Genomic DNA, 21,869 nt, shown 5'->3' on the forward strand with positions numbered 1-21,869 from the left:
AAAGTATAGAACTTTAAATTTTTTTATAATAGCAAAGAAGTAGAAGATGTGAAGATACTAATGTAGATGAACTAAGTGTCAAAAAGAAGTATGAGAAGCTTTATAACTAAAATTGAAAGAAAGTAGGTGTATAGGCGCTGTGAGCATTATAGAGAGAAGAGGATAATGATAGATGAAATGTATATATAGAATTAAATAATAGTTAATCATTGAATCTCTCAATGGAACTTTAGAAATTTAAAGTGTTTATATATATAAATGAGTAGTAATAGTTTTTATCTCTAATTTTTCATGAAGTAGGGAATTAGCAATGCAGTAATTTGAATCTTTATGAAGTGCTGATTCTATCCTCCAAGAAATGTTGATGCTAAAGAGCTGATTTTCAAAAAGTACTGATCTATGCTGATTCTGAATACTGAATTTTGAGATGATACTAATCTTCTAGAAGGTGCTGATTCTAAAGTACTTTGGTAAGCAATATAAAAATAAGTGCTTTAGTAAGTAAGTGTGAGAACCTAGAGGATCTGATCCTAAAGTCCTTTGATAAGCAGTATGGTAAGCAGTGTGAGGACAAGGAGCTAGTATAGATAGCTTTGACATTATAGAAGATAAAAGATAAAGATAAAATTTTAAATAATGATATATTCTGAATTATATCAAAAAATAGTTTATTTTTATCAAATAATAAGATCTATATTCTATTACAACAAGCACTGATAAAAGAGATAATTCACATCAATTATAATAATTTATAAAAGAATTATTTTAATATAAAATAATTTATTAAATGTGTTAAAAGTACGTACTATTGATATAATCTTACTCAGAATATTACTAAATATATTTATATTTCTGATACTTGTTAGAAGATGAAAGAATGCTATTACAAATAATATGATAAACTTGATTTAATTTTATTATCAATCAATTTATAATAAATTATCAGTATTAACTTCATCACTAGTCTTTCAGTTATTATATGATTAGATAAAATCTATAATGCAATTCTTATCTTATTTTATATTTTAATCAAATATACTTTATACATTTCATACACAAAAGATATTACTGTAGAAAATTTTATAAATATTATATATACTTATACTTATAGTATTTTGATATCTTTGAAAATTATATATCAGATATAGAAGTTTTATTCACAAGTTAATACTGATCAACTCTATATTATCTATTTAAAATCAAATGTAAATTATTTATAATTTTTTATTTACAGATAGATGATTAAATTAAATGTCAAAATTAACTATTAAAGTATAATCTTTGATATTTTATAAATTTTCATCAGAATGACTAAGGTAGATAACTATCTTTAGTGCAGTTTATCTATAATAATTTATAATATAGCTCAATTAATAAAGTTTCAGCTTATATACTTCTTAGCTATAGATTTATTCTCTAAAATAATATCAATAATTTATTTTATTTAAACTCAATTAAAGTAATTAATGTAGAGAATTAAGCTCTAAGAAATAGAGGCTAGTCCTCCTATATAACAAGAATGAATTGCTTGAGAAAGGGAAGAAAAGAATGAGATGAGAACACAAGCTTAAGCAAGCTCATGTAGCATGATCATGTGCGCATATGCAAATAATAACTAGGCTGATTCAGCCAGCCAGAGCAAATCTAGAGGTTTAGCCTCTTATAATACTTCTCTTCTCCCTCTTTGTTGCAGGCCTTTATGACTATTTAAAGCTCTCTTTATATCTAATTTTGCCTGCTGAGAGGTCTCTCAAGTATTCAAAGCCTTCACTTCTTGTAGAAGACTCACATAATTTCATGTAGGCTTAGCCCAACCTACTCATTTAACAAAGTATTGCTTTTTCCTCTGGTAGGTTCATTCATCTCAAATTTCCTCAATCTTAAACTCAGGTCCTTCTGAAGTCTCTATAGCAGGTGACTGTCAGTTAGTTTGCCTCTGACTAAGCAGAAAATCCATCACTGCAGCATGTAGAAGCTTTATGTTAAAGATATTGTGAATGTCAGATGAGACATTTAGTTGATAAGTATGAGATTCTATCTTTTCTAGCATAGTATATTGATTGTATTTCACATCTAGCTTCTTGCACAGATAATTAGTTCTCATGTTCTCTAAGCTGAACCAGATTTTATCTCTGGGTTGAAAGCTTGAAGCTGAGTCTCTTCATCTATTTATGTAGTTCTCTTGAGATTGCTGAGTATCTGTCATTTTTACTTGAGCTCACTTCAACACTTTACAGACCTTTTTCATATAATTATCTGCAAACTCAATGGAATTATATGACATTTCAACAGAGGATACATCAGCTATATCAATAAAGGAGACATGAAAAAGATGTGTTAAAAAGAATGAGCTCACATCTATTGAGACAGCATCTCTATTATTGATAGCCAGCTCTGCTAGAGAGAGTTATTCATATCAGTCATCCTGTTGAAAGCTAACATACTTGTGTAGATAGGTTTTTACAGTCTGATTTATTCACTCTGTAGCTCTATCAGTCTCTGAGTGATAGACTGTAAAGAGTCATCTTTTAATGTCTAATTTCTCATACATCTGAGTTCAAAACATGCTTGTGAAAGCTGACCCTCAATTTGATACTATTATCTTAGAGATGCCATGTTGAGAGATGATATTGTAAAGGAATACTCTAGTCATTATCTCTGCATTAGTTTTCTTAACTGCTTTTAATATAATTCTCTTGGTCAGTCTATCTATTATAATTATGATATTTATTTATTCTTTAGAGCTTGATAAGTTCACAATAAAGTCCATAGAAAGCTTCTGTCATATGTGTTCAGGAATGAGAAGAGGCTTAAGCAGTTTCTGACATCAATCTCTCTATGTGATGTTTCATCTGCAAAGATGACAGTTTCTGATCATTCTTCTCACATCAGCAGCATAGTCTGACTAGTAGAACTCATATCTTAGAACTTCTGCCATTTACTCTCACCTGGGATGATCAGTAAGATGTGAGTCATGAGCCTCATATACTAACCTGGTTTGAAGAGGTTCAAAGTCTGACACTCATTTACAATCTGAAAAGAGAAGCTCCTCATTCTCATTTAAAAAGCACTCAGAGACAGAGGTCTTAATGCTGAGTTCAGAAGAAAATCTGAATCTTCTCTCATGAAGAGTCTGCTTCAGACACTGCAGAATCTTGTCATTTTTGTGAGCCTCATTTCACTGAGCTTGAAGAGATATCTCAGGTTTCACACTAGCAGTGATTACTCTTGATTTCATTTCAGATGTCAGTACATTAAACTTAAGTAGTTGAGCTTGCCTCTGCTTGATTCTCTCATCATCAGCACTCTGTAACATGTTCTGCTCTCTTTGTGATAGAGCATCTGGTTCAGTGTTCAACTTTCCTGACCAGTAATCAATTCTGAAGTTGAATTGATAGAGAATATCTATTCAACATAGCTGTCTTTCATTTAGTCTGCATGTAGTCATGAAGTATTCTAGATTCTTATGATATATGAGGATCTTGAATTCCTTTATACTTTGTAGCTCAGCATTTTATTTCTTTAAACACTCAATTATTGCTAATAACTTTTTATCATGAATCTCATAGTTACATTCCGCAGGTGAATGCTTGTGAGAGAAGAAGGCACATAAGCATAGAATGCTCTGCTCATCATATTGTAGCAGCACTTCTTCTGAGACATAACCTGAGAAGTCTGTTTCCAATATAGTCTCACAGTTAGAGTCAAATTGAAGCAGAATTGGAGCAGAGATAAACATTAATTTTAGACACTTAAAAGCTTTCTCAGCCTTGCTCATCCACCAAAAAGGAACATTCTTGCATGTAAGAATTATCAATGAGATCATGATCTTTGAGAAATCTCTGATAAATCATCTATAGAAATTGACAAAGTCTAAAAATCCTTGTATACTCTTAAGAGTAGTAGGTGTTGCTCATTCCAAAATAGCTTTAATCTTCTCTGAATTCATTTGTATATCCTTGCCTGCTTCAATGATAAATTCAAGATATTTTATACTGTTTACCTTGAACTCACTCTTTCTGATGTTTGCCTGCAAGTCTGCTTCTCATAGATATATAAAGCATCTTTTGTACATGCTCACAATGCTCCTGTAAGCTTCTTGAGAAAAATATCAAGATGTCATCTAAATAGACTGAGCAGGAGTCATCCAGATATTCACATAATACCCAGTTAATATATTTTTGAAATGTGCTTGGAGCATTGGCCAAATCAAAGAGTATAATCAGCTACTTAAATAGTCTGTATCTGATTCTAAAAGCTGTCATCCACTCATCACCTTCTGTGATTCAAATCTTATGAAAAGCTGCAATAATGTTCAGTTTAGTGAATTATTTAACTTGTCCAATTCACTGTAGAGTCTCACTGATTAATGATAGTGAATATTGATCCTTTTAGATGATTTTGTTAAGAGCTTGATAGTTCACACAGAATCTTAGCCTACTCTCAGACTTCTTTACAAATAGTATGAGAACAGCTGCAGGAGAGTTGCTCACTCTAATAAAACTCTTATCTAGATAATCTGTAAGAGTCTTTCACAAAGTCAGTAGTTCCTCTCAAGACATATTATATAGTAGGCCTCAAGAGAGTTGTTCTGTGCTACCATCAGCCTTTTTAATCAGTTCAATCCCATGATCTCTATCTGGGCCATGAAGTGGGGGTAGAGTGTCAGTAGCTTCCTTATCAAATACATTCAAAAACTTATGATAATGTTCAAGCAGCTTTTCTCTAGAGTCAATCATTGATTTCACTTTTAGAGTCTTTTGAATGTTAGCCAAACTGACAGTGAAGATCTCAATGTTTCACTTCTCTCAAGTGCTCATAAGCTTAAAGAAGCTTATGACAGAGATGAGAATCACATCAGCTTTTGCATTTGAACTAGGCTCCACCTCTATGCCACCCTCTTCAAATCTCACAATTCTTTGATGAGAGATCATGCTCATCTTTTGCTGGGCCAGCCAGGGGTCACCTAGATACATATCATGATCATATAACTCATTCACCATATAGAGAAAGGCTTGTTCAGTTACATGATCATCTATATCAATTTGAATGCTAGTCACTATGCTCATAGAGAGTTTCATGGAGTCTTCAAAGCCTGTCATTTTAACAGGGGGAATTTCAATGCATGAGAGCTTATGCTTGTTAATGTAGAATTGAGAAATAAGATCATAGACATGATATTCACTATCTATCATTGCTATAATTGAAAAGGCATTATCTACTAGAGTATTGACAGTGAAGGATTTGAATATCATCTTAGATTTAAATCTTCTTTATTGCTTCTTTATAAGCTTCTTATTTCACTTCTTTCAGTATCTTTTGATTGAAGCTACTCTTTTCTCAAATCCTCACTCATATCCACATTATTGTTGTCCATTACTAGCTTGAGAATCACCTTAGCTATCATAAGAGTGACATAGTATATGAGAGATTTGAACAGATAGCTCTTAATCATATGACCTTCAGCTTTGCATCTCAGATACAGGTCTTGCTTTCTTCATTGATTAATCTATATCTGATTTATCAATTTGATGTGGCAGGTGCTTGGGGTCTCAGCACCAGGAGAGAGATTCATCAGATTATCAGTAAAAGCTTGAGACTGGTTTCATCAATCAAGAACAGCATGACAAAGTGGAGAATGTGAATTAGATGTTGTATGATCTGAAGAAGATCTGCTCTTATAATGTTTAGACCATTATCTTAAAGTCTTAAGCTCAGAGAGTTGATGATCAACTAATCTAAGCTCCTTACAGTAATTCTTATAGAGAGATGATTCTCTTACACTCACTATGCCTTCCTTTAGCTCCATGCTTAGTGTGGATTTCAAATACCTCTTTTTAATGTAATCATTTCATTCATAACTATCAGCTTTCAGCAGTAGCTGATTAAATTCAAGCAGAAAGTCAAAAAGAGCTCTTCTACTCTGTTGTAGATTGTTGAGCTTTTGCATAGTCTTTTTCTATCATGCAGAATCACTAAAGAGCATATGTGTTTGCTTCAGTAAGCTCTCTATCATGAAGTTAATCTTATTCTTATTACTATCAATTCAGAGGTAAACTCAAGCTGCTGTCATTTCTTTCAGTCTTGAGTACACATATCAAGCACATTTCTCATTATTATCTAAAGCTTTCTCATCAATTTTAAGTTTTGATTAAAGCTTTAGCTCTCACTGAGAGTAGTGCTTCAGATTAGAATCATCATACTTCTCACAGTTCAGTAGCTTGGTCTTTAATCTTCTGACTGCAATGAGTGATTGTGAGTTTGATTGAAAGAGGATTGATGTTGAGATGTTCAAAGCTTGTTGTAGATTAGCTATTTCAGCTTGTTAAGCTGCTATTAAATTTCTATTCTCACACTGAACCTGTTTCTGCTGTTGAAGAAAAATCATTCATTGTTGTTCAAAGCTGCTGAGGGTGTCCCTGCTCATTGCTTTATGTTGATTCATTTGTGTATTTGTTGTACAAGTCTGCTGCTTTATCTTGTTCAGCTAGACATTTTCAATGTTGTTTGTGATGCAGGATTTAAGGCTCTCAATAGTCTATTATATGTCAGCACATTTGCTGAGCTTCATGATACAGGATTAAGACTCTTAGTGGCCTATCAATGAAAGAAGTGAAGCAATTTATAATGTAGAGGATTAAGCTCTAAGAACTAGAGGCTAGTCCTACTATATAACAAGGACGAATTGCTTGAGAAAGGGAAGAAAAGAATGAGATGAGAACATGAGCTTAAGCAAGCTTGTGTAGCATGATCATGTGCGCATATGCAAATAATGACTAGGCTGAGTCAGCCAGCCAGAGCGAATCTAATGGTTCAGCCCCTTATAATTAATCAGGTTAAAAAAATATAGATAATATGAAAAAAGATTTAAAACAACTAATGAAGATTAAAACTGCATAAAAAATATACTATGACTTCATATACTATGTAAAATACTTTTATATGAGAAAATTGAATTATAAATTTGTTTAACTCTTTTCAAATTATTGAATATTAAAATATATAGAAATATTAACTCTTTTTTTCACATTTAATATATAATATTCACTTTGTCTTTCATATCTCACTGTTTGAACTTTATAATAGAAGTGATAACACTACTTCATCTTCACCACCAGTGCTAGTGAATGATGAGAAATATTTTTAATTTGAGAAAATATTAAAAAATTAGAAATATTAAAGTAAGAAATAATACTGTATATAGTGAAAAAGCTATAAATCTTCTGATAATATATTAAAATCTCTTGAAAATATTTAAAAAATTGAGATATTTAATATTTTTAAGTAATAAAAATTATAGTTATAAATATATTAAACTTATTCTGAAAAGCATACAAAGTGCTAATTTTTTCTTATATATGTACTTTTAGAGAATAAATATAAGCTGCATAAGAAGAAAACTCTCTGTGTTACTAACTACTATATAATAAAATACTAAGATTGATGAGAAAAAAAAGATATTAGAGTCTGCTTACATTATAAAGTCTATATGATCACATGATCAGATCATGGCTGATCCTGTGAGATGATTGAACCTTCTATTTGGAGGAGCTAGCTAGGTTATTGCTATATTACATACAAGCGATCACGTGTAGGCGGGGCAGTCATTAGAGCAATATTACCCAGGCAAGCATCACTACACCCTCCCTCACATCACTATGCAGGATCTTGAATATCATATGTGAAAAAGAAAAAACTAGCTATGTCATCTTTGAATTTATTTAAATTATGCTATATATATTAAGTTTTGACATTCCTGTCTTTTCTGCCTGTAAAATCAAGTATATCAAGAAATTGTTGAAATGTCACTGTGCTCAAAGATTTAGTCAATCCATTTGCTGCTATTTCTTCAGTTGTGATATATTCAATCAAGATAATGTCATTGTTCAATTGACTACAGGTGTAATGAAATCACATGTCAATATGCTTGCTTCTAGCAGTAATCACAGCTACAGTGGCTAGATTGATCATGCTTTTATTATCTGTTTTGATTGACAGAGAATCATCTACTATAAAGCTTAGATCCATCATCATACTTCTTAACCATATTGCTTCATGTACAGTCTTACTCAATGTCATGTATTCAACCTCATTGAAACTCAAAGAGATGTATAAGTGCTTACTTGATCATTATAAAATTGATACATCAGCAAGCATGAAATTGTAGTCAGATGTAGACTTTTAATCATCATTCAACAGGCTGGCTTAGTCAGAATCTGTGTATCTGACTGGCATATATGCCATGTTCAGGAACTTATTCTCAGGTCTTTCATCATTATCATCCTTTGTGTAAAATATGTATGTCAATTTCACATGTGTCTTTCAAATATTGAATGACATGTAATAGGGTTTTTCATATTTTAAAAGTAGGAGCAGTATTCTTCTGTATCAATAGAGAAGCTATACAGGCAATATTCAGCTGCAGTTTACTTGCCAAATACTGCAAGCAGTCAACACCATGTTGAAATTGCTGTTTTGTAAATCCAGTCTCTTTTTCAGGAACAGAGAAGTCATTCAAATATAGACTCTTATTCATAGATGTTCAGACAGTAGTTGCATCATCCAGGTGGAAATCTTCTATCAATTGATTGATATAACATTAGAGGGTCAATTCAATATCATCATTTATATATTTTACTTCCATACCTAGATATTTTGTAGGTTCATTCAAATCTTTGATCTCAAGCTTCTGATGCAGAATATCAACTAGTCAATCAGTATTCTTCAGAGTGTCTGCAAATATATAAAGATCATCAATGTATATAATCATATATAAATATTTTTGAGCTGAATGTCATCAAAGAATAAGGTCATAAGGACTCAGAGTAAAGCTATTCTTCTGTAGCAAAGCTATCAAGTAATCATATCATATTTTGACAGTCAAATTCAACCTGTATAGGAATCTTTCAACTACACAAACAAGTGTACATAGAGCTCTTTCTTTGAAGTCAGTAGGTTGTCTTATATAGACTGTTTTTCCAAGTCTTCTGTGTAAGTATGTTATCATTATATTCACCTGCTGTAGGGTTTAATCATATTTTGCAGTAATCATAAACATCATGTGATTTGTGATATCTGTAAATACAGAGGTATATGTTTCTTGACATATTTTCTTTTTGAGTCAATTATCACAAATTACTCATCTGTACTTCTGCAATATGTCATCTTCATTAACATTGAGGTCACTAAGGTGATTCTTTTCAACAATGACTCAGCAGTAGGATGCCACTGACTCACTGTGAGAAACATCAGAATGTGAAATTAATATTCAAGTCTTTTGATATTCAAGATCATCAATTTCACATTGCATAGATTTCCTTCAATATGACCTCATCTGCAGATAATTAATCACATTCTTAAAGCTTTTCAGCAAATCACCTGTAATTGGGAAAGGTATATATGTCATGAAAGCTTTCACAGGCCTCATTCATAGAATATGTGGTTCTGAAAAATCAAGAACATCAGAATCATCCTTTATCAAATAGATGATAGGGGTTGAGGTGTTTTCAACTTTGATTATCACAGTAATGGTGAAATCCTTTTGTATTTTCTGCACTTTTATAGGGAAAATCTTATCAGAGATAGAACTTTACACATGATAGATTGACTGGCTGTGGAATTCAATAAGTTTGCATAATTCAGTCTGAGTAGACAGCTTATCTATCAGCTTCTGCAATATATGAAGATGAATAAAAATATTAGATTCAAGCTCACAGAAGTGAGTGATCTGCAGTAATGTGTTCATCAATACTGAAAAAGAAATTATATGAGAACTACAGATAAGCTTCTTGCTGTTATTATTTATGATTGCAGGCTAATACTTCTCATTATATAAGATTGTTGATATGAGTGTATTATTCATGATTGAAATAACTGTTTCTAGAACATTTACTCAGAACATCTTTGAAATTTCCTTTTCTATAATGATTACTCTGGCTTGTGTCATAATGATACAGATGCCATATTCAGATACATTGTCTTGATGAAGTGATTGAGAAGTAGTTGATTCTCATACTGTGCTATCAGCAATCATTAATGTTGTCATCTTTTGTGATTGAAAAACCTCATCTACATCTGTTCTGATGTAGGCAGAGGCTGAAAAACTGAGATTCTTAATGAACTTAACTCAATGAGAATAATAATCAGATGCTTGATCTTTGCTATATAGGAAATAGATTCATCTGAATCACATCACATCATCTGTAATTAACATAGAATATTTTGTGTCTTGGCAAGATTCTATAGGATGATTGTCTGTATCACTCAACATGTGGCTATCACTCATCAGATCAATATAAATCTATTCCATTGGCCTTACGGCCTATGGCATGAAGGTGATCAAGTATTTACATGTCATACCTGCTTTGACATAGATGTTGCAAAAGAAACTAATCTTGAGACTCTTGATGCAGATACTGGATAGTGAATTCTTAGTCAAAGTTATAATGACTCCCATGTGTATATGCCTCAGATCAACATGCCACTCAGCAAGCATTTTCACAGCTATGAGTGATTCTTGAGATTGGGGTTGAGCATTAGTGGGATTGTTGTCACCAGTGATGATCAAAGCCTTAGCATAATCATTATTGTATATATGTGATTTTGCTGTAAAATAGATCACTTTTGACTCATGATGAGTGTCAACTTCTGACATCCTTTCAATTATTTTATAAATTGAACTCTGAGCTGTGTGAATTGCAGTAAAAATAACATCATTGAGAGTCTTGATGATGAAGTAGAACAGAGTATTCAAATTTGAAAGTTCATATTGAAAACTCTGATCCTTCAACTTAGCAAAAGATACTAAGTTGACAGTAAGATTCAGAACATAATGAACATTATATATAAATATATCTTCTATATCAGATTCTAGAATGAAATTTTTAATCTTTTTGATATGATCATATTTATCATCTGCTATATGAACCTTGAGATTGCTATCATAGATTTTTCATTGAATAATAGACTGCTTTTCCCCTGTCATATGAAAACTTGCACACATATTGAGAAATCAATGATTGAAGATAATGTCAGTGATTACTGATAGAGCAATTGCAGTATTGACAGCAGCAGGTTGTGTCAATAGAAGTTTAGAAGATTTATTCTTTTTATCATTTTTATTCTTCTTTTTACTCTTTCATTTATTGTGACTGCTGGTGTTGCTATTTTCTGTGAACTTGATAATCTTATTCTTATTTGCCTCTCTTCACTCTTCAGTGGCAAGTTCAGAGTGTAATCATCAACAAGAGTTTTTAACATGTTAATTTGAGTGGCAGATCTTGCATTTGGAACTATTCAAATTTGTGGTGTCAAACAAGTTGGATTTTGATATGAAGGAGGTAGCTGTGTTGACTCATGAAGATTTGAGACATTCATTGAACTTGCTTGTACAATTCATTAACTGTTTCATGAGATCATTAATGTTAATATTTTTAATATGGTCCTGACTAGTCATGTAGAAATCATTCAAATGTGTCTTGACAAAAGACTTTTGATGTTCTTTCAAATCAATAAGAAAAAGATCATGATAGAAGTCCTCTGAGTCATTCATCAGTTTCTTATGATGTGTAACTAAGTAGCAGAATCTTCTTTAAAATGTCAAGTAATCATTATTGACATGTATAGTAGTCAGCTTCTTCATGACATTGAGACATTCTTTCATCAAAGACATCATATATTCAACATCAATCTTTTTTCATAATGCAGCAGTGTTGTTGGGTTCCATGACTTCAATGATTGTATATATAGATCTCAATAAGAATTGCAATATACATTGATAAAGTGCTTTGATTCAAATATTTTATTTTTCAGTGTTCAACATGTTTTAGCTAATATCATCTGAGCAAATGTGTTGATTCTTGATTAGAATGTCAGTTTCATCAATGACTTCAGCATCTGTAAGGATTTCCATATACCAGGTTTGATAATTAGTGTTATTGAATGTAGTTACCACTTTAGTATCCATAACTCTTTGAACATCCTTTTGATATTCATAGATCTGAGATTTGAAATCATCTGCAGGTGTATCATTGTTGATATTTGAAGTGTTCTGACATGTTGTTTGTTGACAAAAGATCAACAAATCTGCTACACTTATTGTAATCATGTCACTTGTGTTAAGAGTAAGCATTTGAGGCTGGAGGCTTGGAGTTCCTTCACTAGCTGCTGTGAATTCATGTATAGACTCAGGAGCAGGCATTTCACCAGGCTCACAGCTTGATGAATTCATGATGTGATTTGTACTTGATTCCTGCTCCAGGCCTTCTAATTCTTCATTCTTGTCTAGTGATAGGAACACTCCAACAGCTCTAGAATGTGATCATAAAGATTGCTTTCTCTCTGTTAAAGAAGTAGATAGTCCAGTCATTAGATCAGAGAATGAACTCATCCAGACATGTACACAGCTATTCTTAATGTGATTTTTATTGAAAACCAGCTATCTGGGCTATAACCTGTGGGATGGTTGAACCTTTCTATGTGTGTGTGTGTGTTTTTTATTTAACGCCCGGTTAGTCCCACGTGCCTTTAAGGGGCACGTGATCTAGTAGAGTCCCGCGTCGAACTATAGGGCGGGTAGAGCTACGCCCTGTATGCGACTCCCTATCTAGTAGCTTATCTTATAAAATGAGGAAAAATGGGTTGCGTATTGCCGCACCCGGCAGAAGCCCATGGGTCGGTTGCCATAGAGCAGAGGTTTTGAGAGGTTTTTAGGTTTTGTGGGAGGGAGGTAGGGGAGGCGGATAGGAAGGGAAGGCAAGGAAAGGAAAAGAAAGGAGAGGAAAGAGAGGAAGGAGGGAGGAGGTGGTGAGGAAGATGGGGGCAAGACAGAGGAGAGAATGGTCTGTGGGATCTGATCTGGAGGTGCGCGACGGCGCATTGGACAGATATTCTGATAGAAGGCTGTTTCTCTTAGCCCAGTTATTGAATTCTAGGGCCCCACGCGAGGTTGCCAGTGTCTCGCGGAGATTGTAGATAGGCCGGTGCCGCTTTGCTGCTTTTCTTGCAAGAGTGCAATAGTAGAAATGTTCTGGAGTTTTGCTATGTCCACACTGGCAGTAGCACTCTGCATCTTCATGCTTAAGGTGGCTGTGGTAGGCTGCAAAGTCTCCATGACCTGATCGGGCGGCATAGAGCTTTCCTAATGTGAAGCGTGAAAGTTTTACCTCTGTTGAGGCTCTCTTTAGTGGGATCTCCAGCTCCATATAGCGTTTGGGCCGATTTTTGGCCCAGTAGTTCTCAAAGGCCCGTGTGGTTTGTTCCATAGTGTGTCGTTTTATATAAGCTAGAGTGCCTATGCTGTCAGGTTGAGGTACCATGCTTGCACTTGCTGCCTGCGCTGCGGCTGCTTTGGCTTCAAGATCTGCCTTTTCATTACCAGCCACGCCTGCGTGGCCTGGGACCCATCTAATGACCACCCTGCTCTGGGTGGCCAATGGGAGCCTATCCCTGCTCTGCCAGGCCTTTATGGCTTTCAGAAACTGCGCGAAGACCTGCTGGCTAGAGGTGTTTGGCACGGATCCAAGGGCTCGTGCTACCTCCAAATTGTCTAGGCAAATGTAGACGTTGCTGGCAAACTTCGCCTGAGGCAAGGTGGTGGCTTCCTTTAGGCCCTGCAGGGCTGCCATTGCCTCTGCGTCAAAGACCTCTGCTTTATCCATTGGCAGGTTTCCTGTGGAGATTAGACGGTGTTTGCTACCCCAGCATATAGCCCATCCTGCACCAGTCGCACGCTGAGGGTGCTCTATCTGTGAACCATCGGTAAAGACCACCAGATCCAGGGGATTGCGTTGTTGTAGCCAGCTCTTAAAGTCTTGTGCTGCCTGTTCCTTTGTGCGGCCTGCCTCATACCCAATCTGCAGATCTTCTTTCCTGGGAAATCTCATCCAAGGGGGCGTGAGTAGAGGGTCATATGCTTCTATCCCACCAGCATGACTGGACGCTCTAGACAGACGTGTGGTATAGGGTTTGGTGGTAGCTACTTTATTAGAGCGTCTCACTAGCGGGTGCCTCTTGTCAAGCTTTTTGATTCTTACTGCAAATACAGCACGCCGGTTGTCTAGTGTCTCTTTCATTGGCATGATTCCTAGCTCACGGTGTAGAGCTGAAATGGGTGTGGTCTTGTAGACTGGCAGTGCCCCTCGCAAAGCATCTCTAAGGGCTAGATCTAGCTTTCTGACTAGGCAATCCATTCGATTGGAGATTTCCTTTCCCTTCTCCATTCGTGTGGCTCCAGGCCACCAGGCCTCTGCTCCATAGCAGAGCACAGAGAGCACACAGGCCTGAATGGATTGTCTAAGCAGTTGTACTGGGGCGCCTCTTGCTGTGTTGCTTAGTGCTCGTATGCCATTAGACACCTGTCGTGCCTTAGCCGCCATGGTCTCCATGTGTTTCTTGAAGCTCAGTTTTCTATCTAGCCAGATTCCTAGATATCTTATGGAGCTTTTCACTGCCTTTGCTGTAATAGAGTGAGTGCCAGATGTTGTTTCAAGGTCAATTGAGGGGTTTGAAAGGGTTCTGCGCCGTGTGAAGTGTGCTATCTCAGTTTTGGCAAAATCAAATGTCAGCCCTTCTTTGCTGGCCCAATCATTTAGCAACTTGAAATCCTCCTGGAGAGTAACAACATTCCCTTCAAGAGTGGTTCCAGCACTAAGCAGTCCTAGATCATCTGCGTAGCCTAAGCGTGCACGTCTTCTTTGTATAGTTCCTAGAAAGAACAGAGGCTGAATAAACAGCATGAATAGAATAGGTGAGACTGGCGAGCCTTGTGGAAGCCCTGCTGGGATATCAAAGAGCTCTCCCAGGAGTCCATCCAATCTGATCCTGCCTGTGCGTCCTGTCATGAAGCTTTCCACCCATCTAATTAAATTTGGTGGCCAGCCTTGTTCTTGCAATCTCCGCAGCATCCTTCCTCTGAGTACAGCATCAAAAGCACCCTTGATGTCCAGAGTAAGAAGAGAGACTACTTTTCCATGGGCCCAGGCTTCCTCTATATCATGAACCATCGCTGCCACTAGGTCTGAGGCAGCCCGCCCAGGGAGGGCTCCAAAATGCTGGGGGTGGACAATCTTCTCTTGTATAGCTGTCCAGGCCAGCCTACGGGCTACCAGGCGTTCCAGTCCCTTCCCCAACGTTGAGAGAAGGGCTATAAGCCTGTAGGATCGCGGGAGTGTTGGATCTCTGTTGACCTTAGGCAGCACAACCAGTGTGGCATCTCGAAAGGAGGTTGGGTGCCAGCCAACCCTAAGGCAGGCTCTGAACAGCCTTTCCACTGATACCTTAATATGTGGCCATGCCTTTTGTAGCACCTCTGTTGGCACTCCATCAGTTCCTGGAGTGGTATTACCCGTGTTCAGCAGAGAACTTTGTATCTCATGTGCTGAGGCAACAGGAAAAGGTAATTTGACAGATGGTGGGTTGGACCAGCTGATTGGGATATCCTCTCTGCTTGCAGCCTTCTGTAAGAGCACCCGTTGCAGAAGGTCTCTTTTCTCTCTAGGGGTTGTTCGCGTTCGCCCAGTCTCTTCATCTACAAGAGGGGGGGAATGAAAGGAGCCAGTTGAATGGGCCCATTTGATCATCTTAAAGATATCTTTCCCCACTGAGGCCTCTGCTATCTTGCCTCGCCAGTATTCTCTCTTGGCTTTCCTGGTGGTCCTGGCTACGTTGCTTTTTGCTTCTCGTAAAAAACTAGAGCCTAGGTGCTGTGCACGATGTAGTGTTGTCACTGCTTTCTGGCAGTCCTCATTCCACCATGGCTGACCTGTGCCTTGCCCGGTGCTCTTCTTGGTGGAACTTTCCAGGGAAGCTATTAGTGCATCTGTGATACCTTTAGCCAGGGCATCCAGCTGATCTGTATTGGGGTACTCTGGGAAATCACATAGTTTGTCTAGTTTTGGCTTATAGGCCTCCAGCGTCTGGTTAAAGACCTTCTCATTCATGGTGTCGAGACGGAAAAAATGGGTTGGCCTGTCAGGCCTTGCGCCCTGTGGAAGGCTGATTTTGGTGAGAAGAGTCTGGTGGTCAGAGGAAGTGTAAAGGGATCTGTCCACCTGTGTGTCCACTCCTTTGATAACTAATTCCGGGGTGGCCCAGGCCAGGTCTATCATGTTATGCCCACGTGTGGGAGTGTCTGGGTCCATGGTGAGAGTAAAGTTGAAATTCATGGTCCATTGCAGGAATGGTTCCGCCCACATGCTTGGAGGCACTCCTGGTTGCCACACGGGGTGCTTGATATTGAGGTCGCCAGCAAGGAGCAATGGGAGTGCTGGGACAGACCAGGAGAGAAGACAGCCCACACCTTGTCCAGGATTCTCTGCGCCTGGGGGTGCATTGTATATGTTGACTGTCTGAAGCTGTAGACCCCAGGCCTGTATGTGCAGCATGTGGATGTCCCGGTTTTCTGCCCAGGGGCCTGGGACTGCATGAGCATGGATTTGTGGGTGTTTACGCACATAGGTGAGGACCCGTGGCTTCCTGTCCCACTTTTCAATTGGGGCAAAGCAGTTGAATGCTGGATGCTTTTTGGAGATGCGTTGGCTTAAGTTCCTGTGAATCCAGGGTTCCTGTATGAGAAGGATGTCAGTCTTTCTTTCAAACGCTAGATTGAGGGCCGTCTCATGTGCTGGGCCCCCTTTTCCTACGTTGACTTGCATAATCTGCAGGAATTGCGGAGATCTAGAGTTCTTCTTCATTGAGTAGCTGAAAGGAGGGTGTTGTTGCGTGAGATGACGTGTTGGGTGTTGCATTAGATGTTGGGTTGGGCGCCATGCCTAATGCTGTGCCTGATGCTGTGCTCAATGCTGTGCTTGGTGCTGTGTTTGATGTCGGTGTGAGGTTAGATCTATGCTCAGTAGAATCATTCAACCTCAGGTCTGCTGATGGCCCTTGACCACCGCATTTGCTGTTACTTGCCTTGGCCAAGTATGCCTTACTCTGTGCATTGCGGATATCCCTCAGCTGGTTTCTTGAGTGCCTTTGAACAGTCCCATTCTTTATCCCTGGTCTGGCGGGGCAGGATGGATCATCCGCGGCATGTGGTCCAAGACAGTTAGTGCAGCGATTGGGGCATCCACATGCTTCATTCTCCTTATGACAGGATGGATTTCCTTTCACATGATTCTTAGAACTGCATTTTTTGCAGCGAGGGACGCGGAGGCAGTATCTCTCTTGATGAAATCCCCAGCATTTGCTGCATTGTTGTATTTTGACCTTAGGTGCCTTTCTGATCACTGGTCTTTGATATCCATATAGTTCCACTTTTGATGGCAGGTTTACTGCTGTCTCTTGCGAAAAGTGTAATATAAGAGTGGCTGTTGGGTTTCCAGGGTGTATTTTTGCCCAGCGACTCTGGACAGGCTTGATTCTGGTTTGGAGTGTGAATTCTTCTGTCATGGATTCTGCTGAGAGATGCAGAGTTCCACCACCATAGTCACTAATCTCCATGGGCAGCCCAGGAATCAGGCAGGTGATTCAATGTTCTTCCTTCTCTATCTGAGTATTGGTGAGGGTGGCTGCTAAAACATTCTTTTGGGCTAGCAGGGCCTCCATGTCTTGCAAGCTTCTAGGAATGATGGCAATGCCTGTGGGGATGGCTTGAACTGCTGTGATGGCTGCTGCCAAAGGCCCTGGGAGTTCAGCCTTCAGCTTTCTAAGAGTAGCAATTGGGCTTGCTTTGCGAGCTAGATGATCTGAAGGCAGGCGCGCGAGGATTCGTGGTGTTTTTCCTTCTCTGGGGTTATTCCTAAGCAGGGGTTTCTGCAGTATGGTTGCTGGTGTTTTTGTTACATTGGTGCTGTCTGCAGCTGTCTTTGCGTAGGTAGGAGCTCTTGCATCATTTGCACCAGTGGAGCCAGCAGGCTTGATTGTGGTGGACTGCTTAGCTGTTTCTAGACTTCCATTGTACCAGTCCTTGACTAACGCCTTCACAGCGGCTCCAAGGGCCAGTGCCCTTGATAGGCCTTTTGCCTTCATGACATCTAGGTCTTCTTCAATCCGATCAAGCATATTTGCAGCCGCTAGTGCTTCTGCATGGGATTTCTGTGCCTCAGCCTCGTGGGCGGCTAGGAGATCGCTAGCCATCGGGCCACGTAGGTTGAGGTGAATTGGTGCGACATTTCTGCTCTTTGAGCTGCCTGCTGGTGTAGGGGAGCTTGGAGACTCCATGTCATTCAGTTCACATGTGCGGCGGGCGATTGGGGTGAGGAGATGGGGTCTCTTGGGTGGACGGCGTATGGGGGAGCAGATGCGCGTCAAGGCTCGGGACGCGTTCGGTGGTGTTGGGGGGCTGGGCGCGCTGGCGGCGCTGCGTCGGCACGCCATCAGGCTTGCTGCCTGAGGGGATGGGAGAGAGCTTATAGGGATGTGATCAGGATTGATTAAGATGTTTTTGTATAACGATCAGAGAGTTGTTAATGACCCGTTGAACCTTCTATTCAGAGGAGCTATTTAGGTTATTGCTATATTACATACAAGCAATCACGTGTGGGCGGGGCGGTTGTTAGGGCAACGCCACCCAGGCGGGCGCCGCTACAGATCCACAAGGTCACATATGAGATGTGATCATGTGATGGAGATAAATCTAGCCTCAGTGCTGAGTCTAACATTACCCTATAATCTAGAAGTGAGCATGCTCTCATGCTGAAAGATCATTATTGTCTTCATCTTTCAGATAGCTATCTGTTTCTCAAACTCTTACTCATTCATCTAGATATTTCAGTGATCTGGCTTTAGTAGAGTTAGTCTCATGAAAATTCTGTATTATGTGTAATGATCTTTTAAAGTTATAGATGAGATATTATGAAGAATTTTCATCAAATCTCTTCTAATGCATCTGATACTGCAGCTTATCTTAGCTTATTCAACTGATTAGTATACAATCTATCTCTTATTCATTCTTTCTATTTATTTTAATTAAGTTTGATAGTCTAACAATTTAGTTACATAGAAACTCTATAAAATTCTTATATAGTTTGTATGAAAAGAAGATTGAATAAATCTTCATTATTGCAGAAAGGTTCAGTTTGTAGACGTTGTCAATCTTTTTCAGAATTTTAAAGAGGTCAGTATTCTGCTCTATCAGTTTACAGCTTGATCAATTCATTTTGTATGATCTCAATAGTAGATAAATAAAATCTTCTACTATAAACTTAAACTTTTGATGATGCTTATCAGTCTGTCTCTTTATATTTTTCTGTACTATTTTTATATCTTTACTTGTCTGATTTCAGATTTCTCTCATTTAGTGAATAAAGTTTCTAGCTACTTCTTAATTTCTTTTCTTATTCATATTCAATTTCTTTATCAGTAATTGTCAGTCAAATGATATCTGAGATTTATATTTATTTGCTATAAGGAAGAAAGAGATCTCTATAAAAGTATTTAAGATAAATGTATAGATGTAATCTATAATGAGCAGTTACTTATCTCAGTCATTTTGATAATAACTAATATAGAAATGAAGATAGATAACAATATATTAATTTATCACTTCTATTTATTTATCAGTTTATGCATAATATGTTGTTGAAAGTTTCAATTTATATTTAGAATTCATGTAAACTTATCTCAAAAGCTTGATATAAACTGAGAGTATTAGTCAGAGATAATTAAATCAGATATCTCATTGTGTGAATAGTAGAATTTAATGAATAATTGAATTAGCTCCTGAGCTATAACTTCTTAAATGATTGAAATGAAGATTATCTTTTTGCTTAGCTGACATACTATAATCAAAATGATATCATAATCTGTTTTACTTTTTAGCATATTCATGAAGTCTATAGTAATATACTGTCATACTCATTATGATATCAATAATAACTTTAGCAAATCAGAAGTTTTATCTCTTGAGATTTTACTGATTCAGTGCATATAACAGTTCTAAATATAGTGTAGAACATCTGTTCACCAGGTGACTTATCAATAATATAATTGCATCAAAGTCTGAATTTTTTATTCTTCAGAATATGCTATTGAAGCTTGATCATAAATTTTCTGCAGTAGCTCAGCTATCAGAGTTTTCTTTTTTCAAAGAGATATTATTAGTCTTTCATTGTACTGTAACATGTTATCTTTTATTGTATAGAGATTATTCATATCATCTGTCTGCTGCTGCAGAAGCTTGATTGAGATGATTGTTTTATTTAAAAATACTATATATTTAGTAATATTCTCTTCTTCTAAGAAGTTAATGCTAATAATATCTATAGACAGAGTAATCTAAAAGTCAAAAGTCTATAATTTTAGAAAAATTTATATATGACTATTCTATTGTCTTCTAATTTGCTCAGATCTACTCAGTACATCTGCTAGCAAATTGTCTTTGCCTGATTGATACTTGATCTTAAAGTAGAAATAAGAAAGAAATTCTGTTCAGCAGGCTTGATACACATTCAGCTTCTTGATAGTCATAAAGTATTTCAGTGCACAGTGATCAGTGATAATATTAAATTATTTCTTCTGTAGTTTTTCAAGCTCTGCTTATTATTTTTATAAGATTTAAATCACTATTATCATTTTCTTATCATGAACTTTATAATTAAGTTTTATTTTACTTATTGACTTTGAATAGAAGATTACTGAGTGCCAAAGATCATTTTCAAATTTTTAACTTAGTATCTTAGTCACTATTCTGTTAGAGATATTAGTCTTAATATGAGTCTTCTACTCAGAGTTATAATAATACAGTATTAAAGCCTTCATTAGATACCTCTTCAGTTTTTCAAAAACTGATTTGCATTCTAATGTTGATATAAATAAAATAGTCTTCTTTATCAACTGATATAGTGATTTTGCAATTCAACTGTAGTTTCTTATAAATTATCAGTAGAAATTGTCAAATTCTAGAAATAATTGAATTTCTTTAACTGTGATGAGAATCTATCATCTTACAATGATGATTATCTTCTCTAAATCTGTCTCAATTTCTTTTATACTGATGATGAACTCTTAATATTTTATTTTCTGAACTGCAAACTTACATTTCTGAATGCTGACTTGCAAGTTAGCTGTTTTTAACTGATCTAGTATTGAATTTACCTGCTGCTTGTGCTTCTTCAGATTCTTGCTATAGATTAAAGATCATTTATAAATACTATTATAAACTTGTTTAGATAGTCAAAGAAGATACTATTAACAAACTGCTGAAAGCAGGCAGAGGTTATTGTAAGATCAAAGAAAATTATCTGATATTTATAGATTCTGTAGTGAGTTTTAAAAATGATTAAATTCTTAAACTCAGAGTTTATTTAGATGTAATAAAACCTCTGCTGAATGTTCAACTTTGTAAAGTATTTTACTTCATTGAGTCAGTTCATCAACTCATCTATTAGAAGCAAGAAATACTGATTTATTTGATTATAGCATTCAACTTATAAAAGTCAACACAGAATTGTAACTTCTTCTCACTATGAGTAATCAGAATTGAGAAAGTGTAGAGAACTGAACTTGAGATGACAAAGTTCTTTAGTAGATTGATTTCAAAATAGATCTTTATTATGTCTAGTTCCTCTAAATTCATCTTGTATAGAGATATATATCTAATACTCTAAATGAAATCATCATCAGACTGAAGTTATATTTTAAAATCAATGTTCTTTTGTAAAGGAAGTAATTTATTTAATACTTTCTTTGAGAAACTATCTTCTTATTTTTTCAATCATTATGATAAGTTGCTAATCAACTTCTCATCAAATTCATTCTCAGCTCTTATCAAACTTCACTTCTTCTCAAATTGTTTATTAATTTCATATAAACTAATTATGAAGACTGTTGAGTTTCTGTTCTTCATATAATCATGAAAGAAAATAGTATTAATGAAGTTTGTATTCATCATCTGTGATACTGTCTCCTATCAGGTCAGTCACTATCTT

The 21,869-nt window shown here is 36.5% G+C and overlaps 1 protein-coding gene across 1 annotated transcript; it reads right to left on the minus strand.

Annotated features, from left to right (window-relative positions):
• Positions 1–11,824: 11,824 nt before the first annotated feature.
• Positions 11,825–12,229, minus strand: PAAG_12579 (hypothetical protein; the record flags this gene model as incomplete). Its single annotated transcript, XM_015848054.1, has 1 exon — positions 11,825–12,229. The coding sequence occupies one exon, from the start codon at positions 12,227–12,229 to the stop codon at positions 11,825–11,827; it is 405 nt and encodes a 134-aa protein (XP_015702329.1).
• Between the last annotated feature and the right edge of the window lie 9,640 nt (positions 12,230–21,869).

This window comes from Paracoccidioides lutzii (assembly GCF_000150705.2).
Source record: "Paracoccidioides lutzii Pb01 unplaced genomic scaffold supercont2.37, whole genome shotgun sequence".
Classification (NCBI taxonomy): domain Eukaryota; kingdom Fungi; phylum Ascomycota; class Eurotiomycetes; order Onygenales; family Ajellomycetaceae; genus Paracoccidioides; species Paracoccidioides lutzii.